This window comes from Zosterops lateralis, assembly GCF_965231275.1.
Source record: "Zosterops lateralis genome assembly, chromosome: 20".
Lineage (NCBI taxonomy): Eukaryota > Metazoa > Chordata > Aves > Passeriformes > Zosteropidae > Zosterops > Zosterops lateralis.
The window spans coordinates 1,267,068-1,291,423 of record NC_139780.1 but is presented as its reverse complement, the minus strand read 5'-3'; the positions used below and the strand labels follow the sequence as shown (position 1 = coordinate 1,291,423).

The window sequence follows — 24,356 nt, the reverse complement described above, 5'->3', positions numbered from 1 at the left end:
TTTCTGTCTGTCTGTGTTCGTCCCTCCGTCTCTGTCTGTCTGTCTGTCTGTCTGTCTGTCTGTCCCTTTTATCCCTTTTATTCCTGTTGCAATATATGGACTATGTGGAAGGCTGGTGAGGCACTGGCACTGGCAGGGGCTGCCCAGCGCACTGGTGGAGTCCCCACCCCTGGATGTGTCCAAGGAAGGCCCGGCCGTGGCTCTCAGTGCTCTGGGCTGGGCACGAGGCGGTGATCAAGCCCAGGATGGACTCGGTGATTCCCGGGGGGATCTTTTCCCATCCCGGGATCCCGTGGATCCTCCAGCCGCCAGGGGGCGCACTAGGCAGGGGCGGGACAGGGCCCTGTGGGCGGGGCGGGGCGCTCTGGCCGCGCCTCTCGCTGGTGCCGCCGATCAGCTGGGCCGGCGGTGCGGCAGCGATGGCAGCGCCGAGCGGTGAGCGGGGCTGGGGACGGGAGACTCGGTGTGGGACACTGGGGCTTTCTCGGGCTGACACCCCGGGAGGGCTCCTCGGAAGGGCTCGGGAGCAGGCGCTGCCCTCGCTCACTGTCCCTCAGGTGTCTCAGGCTGGTGCCCGAGAGCTGCGAGCCAAAATCCCAGCGGGGTCGACTCATCCCTTCATCCTGCCGAGGTTCTGGGCCCTCAGGGATAGAAGGGCGGTGTTCTGGATGAGGGAGGGGTAAAGAAGACCAGGAGCTGTGTGACCCTGGGAGGGGAACCCGGAGAGAGAAGAAGCAGAAGAGAATAATGATGGTGAGGGAAGGGAAGGGCTGAGAGGCAGAGCTGGGCTGGTGAAAACGAGCGGAGATTTGTTCCAGGGGAGGCCCCAGGCAGGCTCAGGCTGTGGCAGCTCCAGCTCAGAGAGCAATCCATGCAGGAGAGCGGGTTCCAGAGCTGCGGTTCAGCTCTTGCCGCCTCTGTGCCTATTCCAGTGCCTGCAGGGCTGGCTGGTGACAACCTGTCAGACAAACAGAGCAGGCTGTGCCTCCCTGGTGACACCCCAGGGCCAGGCAGAGCAGGCTGTGCCTCCCTGGTGACACCCCAGGGCCAGGCAGAGCAGGCTGTGCCTCCCTGGTGACGCCTCTGTCCCCAGGGCCAGGCAGCATCCCCAGGAGCCCACCCAGACCCAGAGCCCGGCTCACTCCTCCCTCCCTGTGCTCCCAGTGTGTTTTCCCAGACTAAATAAAGCATCTCTCCTTTCCACACCCTCACCTTGTCTCATTACAGTGCCTAGATGGATTTATGTTTGTGTTGCTGCGTTTTAATTACAGTTGTTAATCAAATTAAACGTTGGGTGTTGTTTTGCTGTCATCACCCCAACAACTGCAGGCTGGGGAACACCCAGAGGAAATTCCTGTGCCTTTTGCCCACCCTGAGTGTGTCACTGCTCCTCAGGGAGATCAGGATTTGGTGTCCAGGCATGTCACTGCCTGCAGGGAGATCAGGATTTGGTGTCCAGGCATGTCACTGCCTGCAGGATTTGGTGTCCAGAGATGTCACTGCCTGCAGGATTTGGTGTCCAGGGATGTCACTGCCTGCAGGAGAATCAGGATTTGGTGTCCAAGGATGTCACTCCCTGCAGGGGGATCAGGATTTGGTGTCCAGGGATGTCACTGCCTGCAGGAGAATCAGGATTTGGTGTCCAAGGATGTCACTCCCTGCAGGGGGATCAGGATTTGGTGTCCAGAGATGTCACTGCCTGCAGGATTTGGTGTCCAGGGATGTCACTGCCTGCAGGGAGATCAGGATTTGGTGTCCAGGGATGTCACTCCCTGCAGGGAGATCAGGATTTGGTGTCCAGGGGTGTCACTGCCTGCAGGAGGGTCAGGATTTGGTGTCCAAGGATGTCACTGCCTGCAGGATTTGGTGTCCAAGGATGTCACTCCCTGCAGGGGGATCAGGATTTGGTGTCCAGGGATGTCACTGCCTGCAGGGGGATCAGGATTTGGTGTCCAAGGATGTCACTCCCTGCAGGGGGATCAGGATTTGGTGTCCAAGGATGTCACTGCCTGCAGGATTTGGTGTCCAAGGATGTCACTCCCTGCAGGAGGGTCAGGATTTGGTGTCCAGGGATGTCACTGCCTGCAGGAGGATCAGGATTTGGTGTCCAAGGATGTCACTCCCTGCAGGAGGATCAGGATTTGGTGTCCAAGGATGTCACTCCCTGCAGGAGGGTCAGGATTTGGTGTCCAAGGATGTCACTCCCTGCAGGGGGATCAGGATTTGGTGTCCAAGGATGTCACTGCCTGCAGGATTTGGTGTCCAAGGATGTCACTCCCTGCAGGAGGATCAGGATTTGGTGTCCAAGGATGTCACTCCCTGCAGGAGGGTCAGGATTTGGTGTCCAGGGATGTCACTCCCTGCAGGAGGGTCAGGATTTGGTGTCCAAGGATGTCACTCCCTGCAGGAGGATCAGGATTTGGTGTCCAGGGATGTCACTGCCTGCAGGAGGGTCAGGATTTGGTGTCCAGGGATGTCACTGCCTGCAGGAGGGTCAGGATTTGGTGTCCAGGGATGTCACTGCCTGCAGGAGGATCAGGATTTGGTGTCCAGGGATGTCACTGCCTGCAGGAGGGTCAGGATTTGGTGTCCAGGGATGTCACTGCCTGCAGGATTTGGTGTCCAGGGATGTCACTGCCTGCAGGGGGATCAGGATTTGGTGTCCAAGGATGTCACTCCCTGCAGGGTGGGTGCTGCCCTGGCACTTACAGTCAGTTCTTTCAGCAATTTAATAAATAAAAATGACATCATGTAATGGTTACGTGCCAAGGGCCTTTCTCACTCGTGGCTGCTGAGTTTGATGTGTCTCAACCAGCCTCTCTCAGAGCACAGCAAGGCTTGAATGCCTCATGTTTGTCCTTCCCTGTGCTGGAACCTGCCTGTGTGACCCAGCTGAGCAAAGACATTTGCTGACACAATGATTCTTCTCATTTCCCCCCTCATTTTTTTAGGTCCCAGTTGTGCAGCCCAGGCTCCCCAGCACACACAGAGCCCAGGACCCCTCAGCCTTTCTCTGCACTGACCCTCTGTGCCCCTGGACAGAGCCAGAGTCAGCCAGGACTGAAGATGCCTCTGTTCTCCAGGAAGAAGAAACCCAGTGAAGAGGCTCAGAAGCGCCTTGAGTACCAAATGTGCCTGGTAAGGGTCATTTCTGTCCTTATTGTCTGGTCTTGGTTACCAAATGTGCCTGGTAAGCTCTGCCAGGGTCATTTCTGTCCTTATTGTCTGGTCTTGGTTACCAAATGTGCCTGGTAGGCTCAGGGTGGATATTGGGATTTTTTTTTCCCTTTAAAAGCACTGTCAGACATTGCAGCAGATTACCCAGGACAGGGGTGGGGTCACCATCCCTGGAAGTGACCCAGAGATGTGCAGATGTGGCACTTGGGGACATGGGTGTCTGTCCAGGTTCATCACTGTCAGCAGCTGCATTGGATGGGCTTGATTTGAACATGGAAAAAAAAATACTTTGGAACAACCACAGAATCCCAGACTGGTTTGGATGGAAGGGACATTAAAGCCCATCCAGTGCCACCCCTGCCATGGGCAGAGACATTCCCACTGCTCCAAACCCCACCCAAACTGGCCTTGGACACTTCCAGGGATGTCCAAATCCACAAACTCTCTGGGCAAGGTGCAGCCAGAGCTGCTGTATTTCTGTATGGTCTGATTGTCTGGATGTGTTTCTTCCTTCTGCAGGCAAAAGAAGCTGGTGCTGATGACACCCTGGACATATCCAGATGTGAGCTCTCAGAGGTATGTCCTCTACAACTTCTAGTTTTCACTCACAGCTCTGATTTTCTCTCTGCTTCTTGGTACAAACTGTCAGATTTACTGTCATGTCTGTGAGCCTTGAGACAAAAATTGTTGCTGGTCCACCTTTTCCTTTGTCTCCTGAGCTTTGGCTTTCAACTGCAGGCTTCTTCCCTGTTTTGGGGTGTTTTTTTTTGTGTGTGTTATTATTTTATTTTATTTTATTTTATTTTATTTTATTTTATTTTTATTTTATTTCATTTTATTTTATTTTATTTTATTTTATTTTATTTTATTTTATTTTTGTTGCTGTTGTTTCTTGGTGGTTTTTTTGGTTTGGGGTTTTTTTTGTGGGGGTTGTGTGGGTTTGGGTTTTTTTGTTGTTTTGGTTTTTTGGGGTTTTTTGGGGGTTTTTTTGGGAGGGGTGTTTTTTTTGTTTGTTTCGTTTTGTTTTTTATTTCTTTTGCATTATTTTGTTTTTGGGTTTTTTTTTTTTTTTTGTGGGAGTTTGCCTGTCCTGTCTCATGCTTCAACACCATTTCTGTCTTGGGAACCCTTTAGAAGGGTCTCATGGTCTCATACCCTTCACCAGTACCAAGTTTGACCCTAATTTGGGACCTCATGGCTTAATTTTTCTGATCCTGAGGGAATTGATTTTCCAAAGGCTGAGTATTTCTAATCCTGGAGCTGCACAGTCTGCACAGTTGTTGTTCTGTGTAAATGAAAATCCCAGTTCTCCTTTAAGGCTGGAAGTCTCACTCATTTGGATTCTTTTATGGCAATCAACTAAATGAGGCACAATCTGCCTGCTGGTGTGTGGGCAGGCAGTGACAGAGGCACCAGACACAGCCTTTCCTGCTGCCAGCCAGGCCAGCCTCAGGCACAAACTCATTTCTATCTCACTTTTCATTTTTATTCCTTGTCTCATGCTTCTAAAACTCTGATCCTGAATACAGGATGCCTTTGCCAAGCAAGGTGGGGAGATTTGACACCATCCTGGACTAAATCAGAAGTGATTTTAAGCATCACTTTTATTTTCAGTCAAGTTGTTCACACTTTACAGGTGGACAGTGTAGAAGTGCTTAAAAGAGAAATCTGACATGACTATTTTTTAATTGTTTTTTTAGGTTCCTTATGGGGCCTTTGCAACTTGTAAGGTCTTGCAAAAAAAGGTAATGTTGTAACCAGAAATTATTAAATAATTTTATTAACATGCTTAACTATTGTTGTTGTGTTTGAAATGGCTGCATGTGGTTGTTTTATGGTGGAATTTTATTCCAGAAGGAATTTGCTTGTAATGAATTTGTCCACCTGTTTGATACTACAGAGAGCAGTTTTGAGTCAGATCAATCCTGTCTGTGTTGTTTAAAGTTAACTTCTGCAGGAAAGATGAGGTGGTTGTTCCTGTTTTAACTCATCTAAGGGTATTTCTCATGAGAGGAGTTGGGCTCTGAGTTAGATCTCATGTCAAATATTTGACCTGCTCTGACAATCCATTTCCCACTTTAATGTTTTATATGATAGTGAATAAGATATTGAGCTCTTATACAGCCTCTGCAATTCAATCTCAACAAAAGTGCTTCTTCTGCTGTCTCTTGTGTTTATGTGTCAGTGGGTTTTTTCCTCCCCAGGTGCTGATTATTCATACAAATAATCTGACATCTTTAGTTCCAAAGTCCTGCAGCCTCCTGAGTCTCATAACTGTGAAGGTAATTGTGATTCTTAAGAGTTCAATTTTGGCCTGTTTTCCTTGGATTAAAACACACCAGGCCCAGTAAATCCCTTCTGGCTGACTGGTTTTGGCAGGAATCAATCCCCACGTGTGACTTTTCTGGGCTCCAAGATTAAGTACCTATGTCCCCTGGAAAACTCACTGCTTTTCAAAAAAGTCCCATTGGAAACAAAGTGATTTTCATTGTGAGATAATTCAGGACTTTTGTTCCCAACTTTGTTTGGTGACATCTGCTTTTCCAGGTTCTGGATCTGCATGACAACCAGCTGGCATCACTTCCTGCTGATATTGGTCAACTGACAGCTCTTCAGGTAAAAGATTTGCAGCTGCAAATTTGAGTCCTGTTGATCTTCTCACTGCCCCTGGTAGCTTGGCATGCCCTTTATCCAGGACTGGTTGAAAATACATTTTTTTTAACCCTGAAAGTGTTATCTACAACCAATTTCAAGTTGTACTTCTGGGCCTGGAAGTCCCAGCAGCACAGATGTGTAGAAGACATGAGACTTGGATGAGTATTTTGAATATTTTTTGTGTTAATATCATAGGTTCTAAACCTTGAGAGGAATCTTTTAAAAAGCCTTCCACAATCTATAGGAGACCTTGCCCAGCTCCAGGTCCTCAATGTGAAAGGTATGGAATGGGATTGCTCTGGGCAAAACACATTTATTATCTGGTCATGTTGAGCTGCATTAGCATTTATTCCTTTTAACCAAGGCAAGAACCATATGGTGTACACTCTGAATGCTGAGGAAGGACACAAAGGAGGTTTAAATTCAAATAGTTGGCAAGGCAGGAAAAATGATCTAAGCAGAAAATGTGTCAGCCTCAAGCCCACCAGTAAAGCAAGCAGATAAATCAAATTCCAGTTGGGTCCCCCAGCACCCAGAGCTGGCTCCTGTGAGCCTGTGTATCCCCACCAGGTTTGCACAGCCCAAGCACAGAGGTCACACCTCTTTTCCAGACTCCTGGGCGTTTTCCAGCTATGCAGTGCCATAAATCTGGGAGAAAAAGGAGATTTAGTTCCGTGGAGCTGTTGGTGAAACAGGGAAGGCAGTGGAGGGTGAGGACTTGGAAGGGCAGCTCAGGTCGTTGCCTGTCTGCAGCACCCGGGCTCTGAGCCCAATCTCAGTCCCCTTCCTCCCATCTCTGGGACTTAGACCAAGGGGAGAACATTCCATGTCACAAATATCCTCCTGCTAAAGAGCACAGATCCAGCCTGCAGCAGTGACCTCAGCTGAGGAGGAGATTTGGATCCCAAATTACCCTTGGGTGGGCAGTGACAGCCTTGGAGTCCCTGTGTGAGCTGGGCCAGCCCCATCCCTGTGTCAATGAGCCCTGTGTGTGGTTATGGATTGGTGCTGGGGCAGATGAGTTTGCTGGCTGCTGTTTTGGGAAGGTTCTATGGTTCTAACTGGCTTTTCTGTCCCTGCAGGGAACAAGCTGAGGGAGCTGCCCGGGAGTGTGAGCGGCCTGCGGAGCCTGCAGGCTCTGGATGTCAGTGGGAATGTGCTGCAGGAGCTGCCCCGGGGGCTGGCCCACATCCACACCCTGCAGGTGCCAGCCCTGGGGCCAGCCCTTCCCAGCCTGCTGCCCTCAGCTGGGAATAAATCCAGCCCATGAGGGGAATGTTTGGGGTCTGGGCAGGATGTGCTGCAGGGGATTGTAAGCTGTTCACACTGTCCAAAATAACTTTTGTGTGCCTGCTCTGTACCTGGTCATTTCTGTTATTTTTTTACCATTTAATTCTGATCATTTTGCCATTTAATCTGATCATTTTGTCATTTATTTCTGATCATTTTGTCATTTAACCATGACAAAAGCAGTCCCCAGAGAGTGAACCCCTGGATTTTACCTGCCAGGTCTGTCTCTTAGAGCACAAATCCTGCCTCTGTCACCCTGGCAGATTTCCAGCTTTCATGGGTTTATGGCTCTCTGAAATGCACATTCAGAATGAGAAAAGCAGCAAGATTTTTATGGATATGTTGCCTTCTGTCTGCCAAACCTGTCAATACTAAATGGTGCAAGTGTGAGGCAACAGGGCTGGCTCAGACACCAGCAGGAAGGTGTGAATAACTGCTCTCCTGCCTCACACACATTCTGCTTCACTTCTTATGAGGACAGCCTGAGTTGAGGCATCTGTGCAGCTTTGCCCCCTGTGAAGTGGTTCCTTTCTAGGCTTTCCTGCAAAAGGCAGCATTAGCTCATTTTGGTGGCCACAGTGGGACAAAACAAGTGGCTCTTCTCCTCATTCTCATGGGATTCTTCTCCATGCCCTTGTATCACCCCAATTCCATGCTGAATCCAGCTCCCTGGCTAGGGAATGTCAGCTGAGAAATGCTCTGACCTCTGGTACCTGTACATGTAATGCCAGTGCCTGCCTGAGGGAAATGTTCCAGTGAGTGGCCAGCTCAGAAAATTCCAAATGAGGGACAGTGGAGTCACCTCTGCAAGGTGCCAGACACCCAGCAGGGATTCAGTACAGCCTCACATTTATGTCAGGATTTAGGGAAGGTTTTGGGGAGCTGCAGGGAGAGCTGTGTGGACTCAGAATAACCTAGAGCTGTGTGTGTTCTCTTTTTTGGAGACGCTGAGCCTGGATGCCTCTGCCATGACCTACCCACCCCCTGACATCTGCACTGAGGGTACAGAGGCCATCCAGCAGTTCCTCTGCAGAGGTGAGCCAGGGCCAGCTGGGCTGTGGGATGGCATTTCTGAACGACTGACACTGGTTGCTGATGTCCTGCACACCTGGTTACCTTTTTTTGTTGGCAAACAACACGAATCCTTCCCAAAGCCCTGCCACACTGAAATGTAGAGTGGGTTTTAAAAGCCAGACAGGCTGTCTCAGTGAACCATAAGAAGTCACTGCATCTCCTGTGGTTCTTTGGATGTGGGAGGATTAAGCATTGTCCAGCTGTCACTGCCTTGGGGCAGGGAGAGACACTCAGGAGCCACACAAGGTCTCTGCTGCCCTCATTTTCTCTGAGGAAGCACCTGGGCCCTGCAGGTTATCAGAATGATGAAAACAGACAAAAGAAATGTACTGTAAGTTTGCAAACACTGTGTATAATGCAGACAGGGAGCTTTGATGGAGGTTTTATGCAGGGGAAATGCCTTGCGAGGCATTTGAAGCCCTACAGAAGTCACCAGGATGATGCAGGATGTGTTTCTGTCTGAGCAAATCCTTGTCCTGGTGGGGTTGGAGTGGCACCACCTCCTCCCAGAGCTCTTGTCCTTCCTGCCTCAGCTGGAGGAGCCCTGCCAGGCACTCACTGGTGTGTGGGCAGAGGGAGCACAGCTGGAAGCAGTCCCACACACCAGCCTCGGTGCCAAGGAGGTCTTTGAGCCCCAAATGTTCTTATTTTGTATTCCAGAGTGTGGAATTGCATACTACCCTCCCTCCCAGTACCTGCTCCCCACGCTGGAGAGTGATGGAGGAGGAAGCTCAGTGGATGGGGTGGACAGGACAGTGGAGAAATACCTGGAGGAGGAGAGTGAGTGGCAGGTGAGGCTCCCTGGGGTTTGAGATTTATCTCTGTGCTCCACCAGAGCATCTCACAGCACTTGGCACATCATCCCTCTGTGAGTTTTGGGATTGAGGGAGCAGCCAGGCACAGTGTGTGCATCTTCTTCCTGAGCTGGGGCTGGTGTCACCACACTGACACATCCCAAGGAATTGTCTCCATCCTTGAAAGCAGTGATGCAGCCAAGGGGCAGGGCTGACAGAGGGACGTGGAGTGTGCAGGGTGTTTTTGGGGGGACAGCAAACTCCAGCAGAACCTTGTGATTCCCAGCCAAGTGCTAGACATGGGAAAAGGGAGGTTGGGCCCATAATTGTGGTAACTGTGCTAATTCCTTTGCTCTTTGGCAAGTGCAGAGTCAATGCCTTTGTCCCTGTACTGTGGGCCTTTTTTCCTGTGCTTTTGGTTGATGTCTTAGGGGACATCAGTTAGAGGAGAATGTACCCTGGGTTAATAGTAGCTACAAAAAAGTCCTGGGAGTAAATGTCTGTTGTTATTGCTTTTTTATTTCAGAACAAATTCTTGGATTATGAGAAGAGGAAGGTAAGGATCAACTCCTACAACTGCTTTGTCTGCACCAGGGGTCTGCTTCTGGTTTTCGTCTTCCATCTTTTTATATTGTTTCTCATTCCCCTCACCTGGCTGGGCTTTTAGTTTGTTCTTTTTGTTTCCCTGATCTCTTTGAAATAACCAGGAGCTCCTGCCATGCAGTTCCCTGTGCCTTTGGCTCGAGCTGCTCAGAGCTGGTGGCTTCCTTCAGACAGGGGAGTCTGTGCCTTGTGGAACTGAACCCAACCTGCATTGTGGGCTTCCCTCTATGTATTTATATTGGTTTGGTATCAATCAATGCCCAGGGAATTCAGCTTCATGACAGGAAAGAGTTTGGAGACTGTTATGAACAGAGCAGCAGCTTCTGCTTCACAGATTTTGGGTTCCTAAGGAAAGAACATTCCCCTCCCCTAGACAAGCCTCCTGTTTGCCATTTGGCTTCTTTTCTTCTCTGCAAGGGACTGCTGTGCCTTGCTTTACCTTTTTGTCCTTGCTGGGGAAGGAGATTCCTGTCACTCATCTCCTTATTCCTCTCAGGAAAGGAAAACACAGGAGAAACTGGAATTCGAGCGGCGCCTGAACATGGGACAGCGAGAACAGGCCCTGCTGGTGCAGCAGCTCAACAGCAACAAGGATGAGATCCTGCAGACTGTGAGAGAGGTGTGTGCTGGGCAGGGCCCTTCCAGGGCACCCACTGCCTTCCCCACACCCACCACCTTCTCCTGGTCTCCCCTGGCTGGGCAGGAGCAGCAGAGGCTGGAGCAGGGCCTGTCCAGGCACCAGCGCTATTTGGAGGAGGAGAGGCTGAAGCTGCTGCAGCAGCTCAAGGACACAGAGCAGGGCGTTTCCAGCCGGATCCAGAAGCTGCTGGAAGACAACCAGAGGTGGGGTTTTGGGGGTCTTGCTCTGATTTTTTTTTTTTTTTTTTTTGACATGTTGTTTTGAGTGGTTTATTTCACCCCTGGGTATTTCGGACCTGGTCAGGATCGATGTCTGGAAGAGCTGCCTTAACTCCTGGACTGCCAAAGATCCATTCAAAGCACAGTAAAAACCTGTTTCATAGATGTGTGATGTTGGGATTTTGCAATGCTATGGAAGAAATTCAAATTCCTCATGGAAAGTGCAAATTTGAAGTGTTAAGGTGCCCCTGCCTGTGTCTGCTGGGTCTCCATGTGAGCTGGTGCTGATGGGAGGTGCCCAGCCTGCTGAAAGCTGCTCTGCTCTGCAGGACAGCAAAGCTGTTTTCTCTCAGGCACAGAGGGGGATTGTTGGGGTTGTCCTGTGCAGGGCCTCAAAATATCCTTCTGAGTCAGGATATTTTGTGACTCTGTGATTCTGCCCACTGGGGGACCAGGATGTCCTACTCAGCTTGATGAAAACATTTTATCTTTTTTTTTTAGGCAAAAACGAAGTTCAGACATTTTGAAGTCCTTGGAGAATGAGAGGTGAGTCTCCTTGAAACAAATTTATCTGGAAAAGGGATAAGAAGCTGGGAAGAGGAGCTGGGAGCTTCCTTTCAGAGTCACCAGTCTAAATCCCACCCCAAATCAGGCAAGGTTGGTCTCATACCTTGTGCCAATTGCAGTGGCACGGCTCATTTGGGCCAGCTGTGCAGGGCTCATCCATCCTCAGGAGAAAGGAAAGCCAGGGAAGGGTCTGGCACTGTTTGGGGGAGAGCATGTTCATGTTGTGTTGATGTTCTGTCTTTCAGAAAAATCAACTTCCCTGTCTAAAGCCACTGTCCCCGTGATTTTGAGCAAATTTTGTGTTGTTTCCCATAAAACTTAGAGGTCCTTCATCAAAAGGATTTGATGTCTCTGATAAGCCCAGCTTTCCTGAGCAGGGTGAACCTGCCCAGCCTTGAGACTCTGAGCTGAGTGGGGAGAGGAAAAAGGCTCTTTTTAAGGAATGGCTGAATTGTTGTTTGTTGGCAGAATCAGGATGGAACAGCTGATGGCAATAACCCAGGAGGAGACGGAGCAGCTGCGCAGGAGGGAAGTGGCCTGTAAGTCCAGACGGGACCTTGGGGAGGTGAGGTGAAGGATCTGGAGCAGCTGAGGGGGCTCAGCCTGGAGGAGAAGGGGCTCTGGGGGTCTTTCTCACTCTCTACAACTCCCTGAAGGCTGTATCCAAATCTGCTCCCAGGGAACAAGGGACAGGACAAAAGGAAACAGCCTCAAGCTGTACCAGGGAAGGCTTAGGTTGGATATTAGAATTTTTTTTTCCATGGAAAGGGTGATCAGGCATTGGCACAGACTGCCCAGGGCAGTGGTGGAGTCACCATCCCTGGAAGTGTTGAAAAAACTTGTGGATGTGACAGTTGGGGACATGGTTTAGTGGTGAACATGGTGGTGGTGATGGTTGGACTTGATCTTAAAGGTCTTTTCCAACCTTAATAATTCTGTGATTCTGTGAAAGACCTGATTGCTCTGGAGATGCCCTGGGCAGGTGGAAATTAGGTGGGAGATGCTCTGAACACACATTCTGACATTCCCCAATGGGAGCAGCACTGCCACAGCTGATCCAAGGCTTCCACCTGCCTGTTCTCCATGAGGCACAAACCAAACTCTCTGTTAATCCATGAGGTTCACATCTGGTGAGCAAGAATGGTGCTGAGGAGTCTTTTCTGCTCCTGCTGACCATGCCCAGGTGTGTTTCTGCAGGGAAACAGAAGGTGGTGTCCCTGTAAGACTGGCAGAGCCCAACTCTCTGCTCTGGGACAGGGACAGGAGCCAGGGAACGGCTGGAGCTGTATCAGGGCAGGCTGGAGATGAGGGAAAGGTTCTTGCCCCAGAGGGTGGAATAAGCCCTGGAAAAGCTCCCCAGGGAATGGGCACAGAGCTCCAGGAGCCTTTGGACAGCACTGCCAGGGGTGCCCAGGGGGGATTGTTGGGGGTCTGTGTAGGGACAGGGGCTGGGCTGGATCATCCCTGTAGGTCCCTTCCTACTTCCCAGGAGATTCTGTGATCTCAGGGCTGGCAGGCAGTGACTGGGCCTCTCTGAGCACTGCAGAGGTGCAGGCACAGGCAGAGTGGAGGTTCCTCAGCTCTTATCCCAATGAAGAGCCACAGTTCTCAGTGGGTGGATGTGCCCTGGAATCAGTGACATGGGAAGAGCAGGAGCAATGAGAGAGGAGAGTTGTTTGCAGTGACTGCAGCAGCAGTGGTGGGTGAGTCCTGCTCTGCACAGCCAGGCCAGGCAGGCACTGACAGCCCCTGTGTCCCCTGTGTCCCCTGTGTCCCCTGTGTCCCCTGTGTCCCCTCTGTCCCCTGTGTCCCCTCTGTCCCCTGTGCCCCCTCTGTCCCCTGTGTCCCCTGTGCCCCCTGTGTCCCCTCTGTCCCCTGTGTCCCCTCTGTCCCCAGCTGCCATGCAGCAGATGTTGGCTGAGACCTACAAGAACAAGCTCCTCCAGATGTCCTCGGAGTCCCGTCGGCAGGATCTCATCAGCCAGGCCTGCTCCAGGTGCTGGGGGGTCTGGGGCTGCTGTTAAATCCCTTCCCTTCAGCAGTGGAACTTCCATGAGTGCACCAGGAACCCCTGGAGCTGCTGGAAATGCAGCAGGACAGTGCAAATTACACTGTCAGACTCCCTTAAATGAACCACCTTCTGACAACCACAATTTGCATGTTAATCATACTTTGGGGGAACTGTCACTTTTTTGCCTTGTGTATTTTCCCTTATACATTCTGCTAAATATGGAGGATGGAGTTAGACCAGTTTTATTCCTGTTTTTTGAGGCACTTCAGTGCCAAATTGTAGCCCAGAGCTTCTCCCCTGACCTCCCAGGCTGCTGTGTGTGCATAAGTAGTACGTGAGTGTTGCTACCAAGAGCATCCTGGCTCACTGTTTATGACAAAGTGAGAAATTTTAATCTGTCAGTGTCTGGCACTGGCCAAAAACAGCCTTGTGAGCCTGTGACAGCAGTTCCACAGGAGCCTGTGGTGCAGGTTTGGTTTGGGTGTAGGGAAGGAGGTTTAAATTTGTGTCCTTCAGCTGTGCAGTGCCACAGCTCTTCCCCTGGTCAGAAAGAAATTCCTCCTGCTTTTCCTCTGGTTTGCCTCAGCAGTCCCAGACCTGGCATTAACCCCATGGCACATCCATTTCCTTCCAGCCTGGCTGAGATGGATCAGAAGTTCCAGCAAATCCTGGCCTGGCAGCAGCTGGATCAGAACAAAGCTGTCAGTGAGATCTTGCAGCAGGTAGGGAAAGGAGCAAACTGCTCCTGGGGGATTGAGGGAGAGCAGGATCCAGAGAGGGTCACAGGAGCACCAGGGGCCGGGCTGTGTGTAGAAGTGATTTTATTTTATTTAACACCACATGCTAAACTTTGAGAATATCTGCTATTCTGGCAAACTAACTTGGGTGGTTGAAAAAAAATTATTTTTTATCTAGACAGCAAATTTTCAGAAAAGACAGATCATGGGAAGCAAAACTGACACGATGATTAAAAGGGGATTTTGAGACATAAGTCCTGTTTGTTGGCAAGTTTCCTGGGGGACTTGGGACAAGCATTTTCAAAGTTTGTTCTCAGAAGTGCTGGGCAGCTGTGCTGCTGAAAAGGAGAGCTGGGGTCACACAGCATTCCAGAGACATGTTTGGAGAACATTAATATTTCTCTGTGTGTCCCCAGGGTGGGCTTTACCTGTTGGTCTCTCAGCTGTTTCAGGACACTGTTGCTCAGAGCAAGCCCCACTCAGGGACTTGTACCTGAGTTCCTGAGCCCATCAGCTGCACCAACCCCCTCACTAAGCAGGGTTTTGTCTGTCCCTTAGATTGAGATGCAGAAAACTGCCTTTGAAGCTCTCCAGGTGAAGAAGGATCTTATGCACAGGCAGATCAGGAACCAGGTGAGTCAGAAACTGAGGAAAGAACAACCAACTCCTCAACTCATCCTGGGAGGAAGAACCAAGGGCTGTGAGCACAGAGCAGGCTGTGAGCACATGGAGAGCTCTGAGGGAGGGAGTTTCAAAGCAGATTTTAGACTCCTGGAGGTGGTGGCACTGCCATTCCTTCAGTCCCCTCAGCACTGGAGGACAGACCTGCAGTTACACCTCTGGATTTCCCTCAGGCTGTGTCCTTGGCAGAGCTGCTGCTTCCACATGAGTCCACTGCATCTCCATCCAGCACATCAGAGCTGCACCTTGAGCCATTAACTTCACCTTTTCTTTGTCATTCTCAGCCTGCCTTTCTGAGCTCCATTCCACAGAAGGTGCAGGGATGCAGTCAGGGGCAGGAGCAAGAGGTGGTGGAGAAAGTGCTGGTGGATGGTGCAGGAAGATGGAGAAGTGGCAGTGGGGTGGGAAGGCAGCAGGGATGGATGCAGGAAGAAGAGTTGCTGGTTTTTGCCACTGTGCTCCAGAATCTTTCCTCTCCTGATCTGACACAGCAGAAAAGCCTCAGGTCAGGATTTGGTGGATTAACTTGAGGGCTTGGATATTTTGAGTGTCCCAGTGGCCAATCTCTGTCTGACAGCTCTTCATCACTGCCTGAGTTCACCATAAGGGCCCTGCATTTTGCTCCCTCTTATGAGAAAGGGAATTTGTTCCTTGATGCCAGGGCTGGACTTTTCACCCTTGGGACCCCTCCCACCCCGTGCTGCAGGGGCAGAGCCCTGGGGTCAGTGGGAGCAGCGTGGCCTGGGGCTGAGGGCTGAGCTGGGCTCTCATCTTGGCTTTGCTGTGGGACCTCGGGTACCTCCCTTCACCTCTCTGTGTCTCAGTTGCCCCACCTGCAGGAGCAGGTGTTGTTCTGGGATTGCTGGAGCACCTGGAAACCAGACTTGAGTGGGGTCTGAGGGCTCTGCATTCCAGAGTGGCTGCCAAAGGTTTGGGTGCACAAAGTGATGGCAGTGAAGTTCCAGACTGGAAAAAAGGTGTTCAGAGTAGACAGACAGTTGGAGGGGAGGGACAGAGATTCTCAGGTAAAAGAAGAGGCTCCCTCAGCACACACATCACCCAAGGGCACAAGCAGCCTCTGGGTGCTCTGCAGTGCTGCCCTTGCCAGTCAAACCTTATTTTAAAAAGGGCATAAATTAAAGTCATTTTAAATGTCAATAAAAAAAAATGTTTCATCTTCTGTTTAGATTAAATTAATAGAAAGAGAGTTATTGCAGCTGACACAGCTGGAGTTAAAGAGGCAAGAACTGGACACAGAGACACTGCAGGTATGTGGGGCTCTGGGGCTGTCCCCACCCTCTCTGCTCTGGGATTGCTCCCCTTGCTCCTGGCAGTTTCCACATGGGTTTATGCTCAGTCAGAAAGTCCTTCTGCACAGGACACACCAAACCCTCTGTGCCCTGGGAATGTGGGACATCACTGCTGCTCCTAAACATCCCCAGGCAGCCTCAGAGAGACAGAGGAGCCCTGATAGGGATGGGCAGTTCCAGGAAGGATTTTGCAATCCAGTTGTTGGCTGCCCCAAAAACACCTGCCTGCTGTGCATTGCATGTCCTCTTCCATCGTGTTGTGTTTTGGTTTTGACATCATCAGCAGTCACACATTGAGGAATCCCAGTTTCAGCTTAAACAGCTTGGCTTTAAATTTTGTTTTATGATGCTTTTGCATCAGTTGTTTTCTTCTGTGTGTGCCATGTGCCCGGTCAGGTCCCAAATGAGTTTAGTCAGCCCCAAATGAGTGACAAACACCCAGGGCAGTCACAGAGCAGTGAGTGCTGATTTCAGGCAGCCCTGTCCTGGATCCTTCAGGTGTGAGACTTGGCTTGTGCTTTCTGGACTCACACAGCTCTGAGCTCACACAGAGCTGAGGAATGAGGCCTGAACACCTGCATCTCTCTGGATCCCCCTGCCCTCGGTGCTGTGCAGCCAAAGGGTCCCCTGCTGGGGCTGGGGCTGGAGCAGCTCCTTCCTGTCATCCACTGTCCCTCTCCTCTCCTTGGGGATCCTGAAGCTTCCTGCCTCTGTCAGGGCAGCCTGGAGGTGGGGTTGTCCTGGGAGAGGCAGCTCTGTTACTGTCCCTGTGCAGGGTCCAGGGGCTGATCCCAGGCTGGGCAGGACTTGGAGCACCCAGGGACAGTGAAAGGTCCCTGCCCATGAAACTGGATGAGCTTTAAGGTCTCTTCCAACCCAACCCAGTCTAAGATTCTATGAGTCTAAGGAGGGGTACCATGAATGCTTTTTGGCTGAATTTCTGATGGTGTGAGGAGGAGCTGCAGCAGCAGCCAGGGTGGGCTGGGGCTGCTCAGAGCAGTGCAGGGCTGGCAGGAGCAGGTTCAGCCCCACCAGCTGCCAGGAGAGGATCTGAGCTGTGGGGCACAGGGACTGCTGTGGGTCTGGCAGGGGCTTTTCTGGGAAGGGACAGGGGGGCAGCAGCGTGGGGATGTGGCTGCCAGAGCTCTCCTGTTGCAGGAGGTGGTCACGGAGCAGCGCCGGACGCTCGGCTGCCTCCTGCAGCAGCTGCTCAAGGAGAAGAAGCAAAGGGAGGAAGAACTGCAACAAATCCTGGTAATGAAGCGCTGTGGATGAGGAGGCATTTGGGTTGGCTGCAGGGAGAGTCCGTGGCTCAGTGTGGGAGTGAAGGGGAGCAGAGCAGGGCTGTGTCCAGATCCAGAGGCCAGTTTAGCCCCAGGAAGTTCTGACGTAAAGCTGGGGGGCACAGCAGCACTCTGTGGTGCACCATCATCACCATCAGTGACCCTGCTGGGGAGGGAGTGCTCAGCAGGGTGAGCACAAGGGATGGGAGTTGTGGTCTTGCAATCCTGAGGATCTCCAGACTCTCCTGAGCCTCAGGAGATCAGGGGAAAAGGGAGTGGGGAGATGCACCTGGGCTGGAGGGGGTCAAAGTTTGAGCCCCATCACAGTGCTCTGGCTGGGGGTTCCCTCCTGCACACACATCCCTGAACCCCCTGGCCACGTTCCCTCAGACTGCTGAATGGATGAGTTTGTTTTTCAGCTGGAAATGGAGGCAAAGAGCGAAACCAAACAGGAGAACTACTGGCTGATCCAGTACCAGCGCCTGCTGAACCAGAAGCCCCTCTCCCTGAAACTCCAGGTGCTGCTGCTGTTCCTGCCCCCACTGTGGCTCTGCTTTGGGGAGTGAGGAGAGGACAGGCCCCTGAGCTAAGGCTGGGAGCAGGGCACAGACCCTTCACACAGATTCAATCCCAAGGGGTTGCCAAAGGGGTTTTTTCATGTGTGGGAGCTCACTGAGGGCAGCTCCAATCTCTGTGACAGGGACAGGAGCCAGGGAATGGCTGGAGCTGTATTACATTATTGTCGGTTGGAGACAGAAATGACATGAACTCACCAAAGTTCATTAACAAACAGCAATGAGTTTATTATGGCTGCCCTTTTTATAGAGGGTTTGAATCTCCTGGGTTTAGACACCTGATTGGTCTGGGTCTCACCACTGCCCAGCTCCCTGGCCTAATGATAAGTCTACATTTAGGGTTGAAAAGTGTTGGTTGAGGTCTCTGTTGGAGTTTCAATCTATCCTATGATTTTTTCACCTAGGGACTTGTTTATCAAATTAAGAGAGCCAATTTGGGTTTCTTGTAGCCAGATTTATCTGCCCAGCTACAGACTGTCAGTAGTGTGACAGAGCTGGGCCAGGGCAGGCTCAGGCTGCAGAGCAGGGCAAGGCTCTTCCCCCAGAGGTGCTGGCACTGCCCAGGCTCCCCAGGGAATGGGCACAGAGCTCCAGGAGCCTTTGGACACCCAGGGGTGCCCAGGGGGGGATTGTTGGGGGGCTCTGTGCAGGGACAGGGGCTGGGCTGGGTGATCCTTATGGGTCCCTTCCAGCTCAGGATATTCAGTGATTCCCAGACCTCAGCATTCTGAACTGTGCCCATAAAACCCCTGGGGCCAGAGCTGCTCCAGCTGTTGGGCTTCCAGCCTTTGGTGTGTTTGGGATGCAGCACAGCTGGGGCAGGGCAGGGATGAGCACACCCCCAGCCCTGCTGCTGCCTGGCCCCAGGGCTGCACTCTGGGAGCTCATTCTGTGTTTTGCAGGAGAAGGGTTTGGAGCAGCAGGTGGTGTCCCTGCTGCTGGAGCTCTCTGCTGAGCAGTACGTGCCACTCTTCGCTCACCACCGAATATCCCTGGGAATGCTGGGCACCATGAGTGCCAGTGACCTGGAGAAGGTACGAGACAGCAGGGCCACAGTGTGGGGCAGCACCAGCAGGGATTGTCCCTGTCCCCACACAGCTGTGCCTGGTGGGTCTGGCAGGACAAAGTGCTGGTGGTGTCACCTCCCCACGTGCTCTGCGTGTCCCTGTGGGCTCAGGCTCTCCCAGAGATTTGCAGGGTGAGCTGTGGCCTGGCTCCATCATCCAACATCCTCCAGATGCTCTCTGGAGTAGGAATACAAGGGAATTCCTGCTGCCTGGCACAGGGGCTTTCCTTGGCATGGTCACATCATGCCAGCAATGCCCAGGAGTCCTCAGTGTCCCCTTGGGAGTTCTCAGTGTCCCCTTGGGGACATCCTGGTGTCCCTCTGGGGCCAACCCCCTCCCTTTGCCCCACAGCTGGGTGTGACAGAGGCTGGTCTGCAGCGTGCCATCCTCAGGCGGGCCCAGGAGATCCTGGCTGTGGCCACCACCATCCCAGGTACCCCCAGTTGTTTTTTACACTCACAGCAGGTCCCTGAGCCCGGAGCAGGGAGCTCTGCGGGTCAGACACGCCCGGGGGGAGTGAGGAGGGGCTGCAGGGGGCGGTGGGCCGCGCTCAGGGACTCACACTGGCGGTGTTTGCAGAGCTGCAGAGAGCAGAGGACACCGAGGCTGCAGAGCCCAGCGCTCCCCTGGAGGAGCCCCCGAGCCCTGCGGCCCCCACGGCCCCACCGCTGCCGTGGGACGAGAGAAAGTCAGAGTGTGTTGTGTGCATGGAGCAGGAGGTGAGAGCCGGGAAGGGGAGGGGAGGGGAGGGGAGGGGGAGAGGAAGGGAAGGGAAGGGAAGGGAAGGGAAGGGAAGGGAAGGAGGAAGGGAAGGGAAGGGAAGGGAAGGGAAGGGAAGGGAAGGGAAGGGAAGGGAAGGGAAGGGAAGGGAAGGGAAGGGAAGGGAAGGGAAGGGAAGGGAAGGGAAGGGAAGGGAAGGGAAGGGAAGGGAAGGGAAGGGAAGGGAAGGGAAGGGAAGGGAAGGGAAGGGAAGGGAAGGGAAGGGAAGGGAAGGTACAGACGGAGCTCCATGCAGGCTTGGGCAGGACCTCGCCGAGTTCCACCCACCAGCCATGGGAAGCGCTCACGGGGCTGCTCCATTCAGTTCCCCTGTGTCCCTTCCCTGTGTCCCATTGTGTTCTGCCCGGCACAGCCCAGCCCCGCACACCCAGGGGGGGACAGGGGGACACAGATGGGGGTCCAGGGCTCTGCCCCCCGCCCTGAGACCCCCCGAGTGCTCCCCAGCTCCTCCCCCGCGCTGGGCCCGGTGCTCAGGGACAGCAGCACTCCCCGTGTCCCCTGTTTGTCTCTCCCGCAGCCGCAGGTGGTTTTCCTGCCCTGTGGCCACGTCTGCTGCTGCCAGGGCTGCTGTGAGCGGCTGCGCTCGTGTCCCCTGTGCCGCCAGGACATCGCCCAGCGCATCCGCATCTTCCCCAGCGCTTAGGGCGGCTCCGGAGTGTCCCCTCTGCCGCTCCTGCCCCTCCACAGCCTCTCACCGACCCGGCCAGCGCTGCCCTGCCCGTGCCGGCTGCACCCGGAGCCTCAGAAACCTCCCCCGATGGCTTCTCGTCACTGAGTCCCCTCCTGCTGCCTGGGGGACAAACTGTGTGCGGCTGTGGCTCCTCTCTGCAGAGGTGTTTGCCTTCAGAACGGCCCCTGGCTCTGCAGGGACACGGGGAGTGCTCCCAGCAGTGCTGCCCCGAGGTGGGGGAATGTCCTGGGGGAGGATTCAGCCAGGCCAGGCTGTTCTGTGTGTGCTGACAGTGCCTTCACCTCTGTCATGCCAAAGCTCTGGGGGTCTGCAGCCCCCCAGGAGAGTCTCTGGGTCTGCAGCCCCAGGCAGGGCAGAGCCAGCAGCTCCCCAGCCCCCAATTCCTGCTCCTGAGGGAGGGGAGAGTGAAACAGCCCCAGGAGTGAGTGGAGGGCTCTGCCTGGCCAGAGGAGCCCAGTGGGGTCCCTCATCCACAAATCCTGCAGGGAGCAGAAAGTGCTGCTGGCACTGGACAGAGCTGGCTGTGCCCAGCTCAGCCCCACGGTGCCTCTGTGCTTTGGGCTGTGGGGACATCTCCACTGTCATTGATCAGTAACAATTCCTGTCTGGCCCTTGCCTCTTCACCTGGAAATATAAAAATGCTGCCACGAGCTCAGTCCCAGCACAGCCTTCCCCAGGAGCAGCCATTAAAGTGCAGCTGGTTTCTGCTGGGGCTGTTTGTGCCTCTTTCCTTCTGCAGGGGGGGCTGGCTGAGAGCTGGGGATGTGGAGAGGTGACAGGGCCACCACGTCCCTGGCTGTCCCTGTGTCACCTCCTCCTTTTCATCTTGTCAGAGAAGAATTTGGGGCTCTGGGCCTTTTCCCAGGGTCGTTGTGCTGTCCCAGGGATGTCCAGACAGGGGAGACCTTGGACCCTGCGCTTGGGTTGTCTCACATGAGCTGCCCCATGCAGAGCATCCCCTGGACACGTGTGTGGCCTCGTGGGGTGGCCCGTGCCCAGTGCCACCCCCAGTGTCCTGGGGACGTGCCACCGTGTCCTGGGGACGTGCCACCGGTGTCCTGGGGACGTGCCACAGCACCGGGGCTGGCGCCTTGGGAACACCCTGTGGGGATGTTTTTCCAGCTCCTGTTTTCACGTTTTGCTGTTGCTGCACATCAGAGCCGGCAGGTCCTGTCTGGGATGGGGCGAGGGGCTGCACAGGAGCAGCTGGGGGTGGGATGGAGGAGGGGGGCCCAAGGAGGGCAGGAAGGGTCTCCATCCCCACCGCCCCCTCCATCCCCTCTGCCCCTCCATCCCCTCTGCCCCTCCATCCCCTCTGCCCCCTCCATCCCCACCGCCCCCTCCATCCCCTCTGCCCCTCCATCCCCTCTGCCCCTCCATCCCACCGCCCCCTCCATCCCCTCTGCCCCCTCCATCCCCTCTGCCCCTCCATCCCCACCGCCCCCTCCATCCCCTCTGCCCCTCCATCCCCACCGCCCCCTCCATCCCCTCTGCCCCCTCCATCCCACCGCCCCCTCCATCCCCACCGCCCCCTCCATCCCCACCTCCCCCTCCATCCCCTCTGCCCCTCCATCCCCTCTGCCCCTCCATCCCCTCTGCCCCTCCATCCCCTCTGCCCCTCCATCCCCTCCGGTGCTCGCCGGGCCGTGCCGGGGGTGGCAAAGGGTGACAGGAGCTCGGGGCAAGGTCCGCTCGGGGACAGCGCCCGGGAGGAGCTGCCAGGGCCAGCACAGCCCCGCGGGGCGGACAAAACAACCGGAGCATCACCCATCGCCCGGGAGTGTGGGCACCTCCTGAGATCGCGGGGGAAAGTAAAATAGTAATTAAAGAAAACACCTTTCGGCCCCAGCAGCGCCGGGCTCAGCACAAACCTGCCCTTGTCCATCCCTGGATCCCCGAGGTGTCACCTCCTGCCCCGGGTGACAAACAGCCCCCGGGGCGGGTGGGAAAAGGGGCTGCCGTGGTCCTAAAGTACATTAACAGTGCTAGAAACTACTTGGGAAGCGTTAACAATATGATGGCTTTGGGAAGGGGAAAGGGGAAGAGCAGCAGGTGTTTCAGGGGCGGAGGCGGAGCGTTCCCTGTCCCGCTCCAGCGCCCGCCGGGCACCGGGGCCGGGCTGAAGTTCAGCGGGGGGCGGCTGGCCCTGCCCCTGCCCCTGGCCCTTCAAAAGCAGCCGAGCCTTGCCCTGTGTGCAGTGTGTCCCAGGCGGGCCCAGCGATGGCAGCGGCTGCCCCCGAGGCGGGCCGGGAGTGCGGGATCTGTTTCGAGCCGTACCGGGGCGCCGGGCCCGGGGGGGGCCCGCAGCTCCTGCCGTGCCGCCACTCGCTGTGCCGCCGCTGCCTCCGCAGGCTGCTGTGCCGCGCCGCCGCCGGGCCCTTCCTCAGCTGCCCCTTCTGCAGGATGGTGACGCTGCTGCCCGAGCCGGGGACAGCGGGGGCACCGGACATACCGGACACGGTGACACCGCTCGGGGAGCAGCAGCAGAGCAGCACCGGTACCGTCATCACCCCGGTGCCCCCCGTGTTCGCCGTGAGCAGCTCGGTGTCCCCCTGCGGCTCCGAGCCGCCCCCCGCCTTCCTGCTGGGGCTGCTGGGCCGGGGGCTCCTGCTGGACGCGCAGCCCCCGCTGGCCTCCATGGAGAACCTGCGCCTCGCCTTCGCCGCCGGGATCCTGGTGCTCATCGTGTCCACCTTCTTCCTGCTCGTCTTCCTCAAGTAGGTCCGGGTGGCGCAGGGGGCTCCTGTCCCGTTCAGACCCGCCCCGGCCCGGTGGATGGACCCGGAGATGGGTCAGGGACTCGCCTGGACACCGCGGTGGGCAAAGCCCCGGCCCGGATCAGCCCCGGGGCTGCCCCGGAGGCCCCCGGCCATGGGACTCTTCAATAATTGACTTATCGCGGCGCTTTCCTCGCCCCGGGCTCCGGCTGTGCCCACGCTCCATCCCCGACGGCCCCGGGGCCCGGCACAGCTGGGGACACCCTGGGGACACCCTGGGGACAGCCGTGGTGACACCGTGGGACCAACCATGGGGACATCGTGGTGGCACCGTGGGGACACCCTGGCGCCACCCGTAGAGACACCTTGGGGACAACCATGGGGGATTCCCGGTGTGGCAGAGCCGGGGACCAGAGCATTTCCTGGGTGCAGCCCAAGCTGAGTGAGGCTGTTCCAAGGCAAACAAGGGCTGTTCAAAGCCTTTTCCAGGGAGGACAGAGCCAGGGACAGGCTCAAGGATGAGGCTCAGCCCATCAGCCACAGGAGACATTAAAGGCAGACCTGGGCCCAGCACCGTGTCCGGGTGTTGTTCTGAGCCTGGGCTGAGCCCCAGGGCCAGGAGGGAGCTCAGGGGTCTCTCTCCTCCCCAGCCTCCAGCAGCCCCCCCTGGCCCATCCTCAGCCAAGCCCTCTGTGCTTCACCCGCCTCTGCTGGAAGTTATTTTTTCAAGAAAGTTATACCAAACCCAGTCAGGGACTAGGTGTGAATATTGACATTTGGTGAAAGATTATAAAACTCTGAAAATATAGGTTAAAAATCAGAGAATTCCTGGGAAAAATCCTTTTCCTTCTTGCCCGAGATCCTGTCTCCAGCCCCTGCTCTGCCACCTTGGGCTGTTTCCTGGGGAAAGAACCACCCTACCCTCTGCAGAGCTGGGGGAATGTAACTCCTTCCTTGCACAGATGAAACCTGCAGAGCACTAACCTTTCTCTGAGTGAGGGAAAAGACAGTTAAAGACACACAGAGAGACAAAATGAAGAGATCCAAGTCAGTAAAGTCACCTCTTAGATAGAGGAGATGAGAAGGTGCCTTGGTTTTAGGCTGAAAGTCCTTTGTGAGCTGTGGTGATAGACTGTAATATCCCTTTAAATTGTAGAAAAAATATCTATTGGGGAGAGAATGAGAATATTCAAATTGTAGATATAAGCAGAGGCATTTGTGATGGACTAAGTAAATATTGAAGTAGCTCTGATCTTATGAGAACAGAGAGAGAGAGATGAAGATGAGGATCTGCCCCTAGAAAGAGAAAAAAAAAAAATCTCTGTTCCTAGAGATGAAGAAAAACCTTTGCTTTTGGAACCATTCATCTTTAAATTGATACCCCAAGAGTATGCATGACCCATATTGCAGCAGTGGGAGGGACTTCACAACTGCAGCTTTCCCAGGCAGCTGCTTTTGTGAGAGTTAAAAGCCACAAACAGACTGC

At 54.2% G+C, this 24,356-nt stretch overlaps 1 protein-coding gene across 4 annotated transcripts; it reads left to right on the top strand.

Moving 5' to 3' along the window:
• Positions 1-359: 359 nt before the first annotated feature.
• Positions 360-20,112, top strand: LRSAM1 (leucine rich repeat and sterile alpha motif containing 1). Of its 4 annotated transcripts, none has more exons than XM_083875569.1 (25): positions 360-435; positions 2,952-3,138; positions 3,697-3,753; positions 4,878-4,922; positions 5,382-5,459; positions 5,725-5,793; positions 6,028-6,112; positions 6,915-7,036; positions 8,067-8,157; positions 8,857-8,987; positions 9,517-9,546; positions 10,090-10,212; positions 10,297-10,436; positions 10,953-10,997; positions 11,487-11,557; positions 12,915-13,014; positions 13,664-13,751; positions 14,325-14,399; positions 15,635-15,715; positions 16,916-17,011; positions 17,460-17,558; positions 18,518-18,649; positions 19,034-19,115; positions 19,262-19,401; positions 19,980-20,112. In XM_083875569.1, the coding sequence occupies exons 2-25, from the start codon at positions 3,067-3,069 to the stop codon at positions 20,103-20,105; spliced, it is 2,178 nt and encodes a 725-aa protein (XP_083731695.1). In that variant the 5' UTR covers positions 360-435; positions 2,952-3,066; the 3' UTR covers positions 20,106-20,112. The 4 variants fall into 4 exon arrangements, with proteins under 4 accessions (XP_083731695.1, XP_083731692.1, XP_083731694.1 ...); XM_083875566.1 differs by lacking the exon at positions 360-435 and adding an exon at positions 545-753; XM_083875568.1 differs by lacking the exon at positions 360-435 and having other exon boundaries at positions 3,025-3,138; positions 4,878-4,921; positions 5,380-5,459.
• The last annotated feature ends 4,244 nt before the right edge of the window (positions 20,113-24,356 follow it).

What these genes read in the sequence shown, in the direction of transcription:
- LRSAM1 (XM_083875569.1), top strand. Translation starts at nt 3,067, where the DNA reads ATGCCTCTGTTCTCCAGGAAGAAGAAACCCAGTGAAGAGGCTCAGAAG. An exon ending in CCAGGTCCTCAATGTGAAAG is followed by an intron (nt 6,113 to 6,914) that starts GTATGGAATGGG and finishes CTGTCCCTGCAG; the next exon opens with GGAACAAGCTGAGGGAGCTG. An exon ending in TGGATTATGAGAAGAGGAAG is followed by an intron (nt 9,547 to 10,089) that starts GTAAGGATCAAC and finishes TATTCCTCTCAG; the next exon opens with GAAAGGAAAACACAGGAGAA.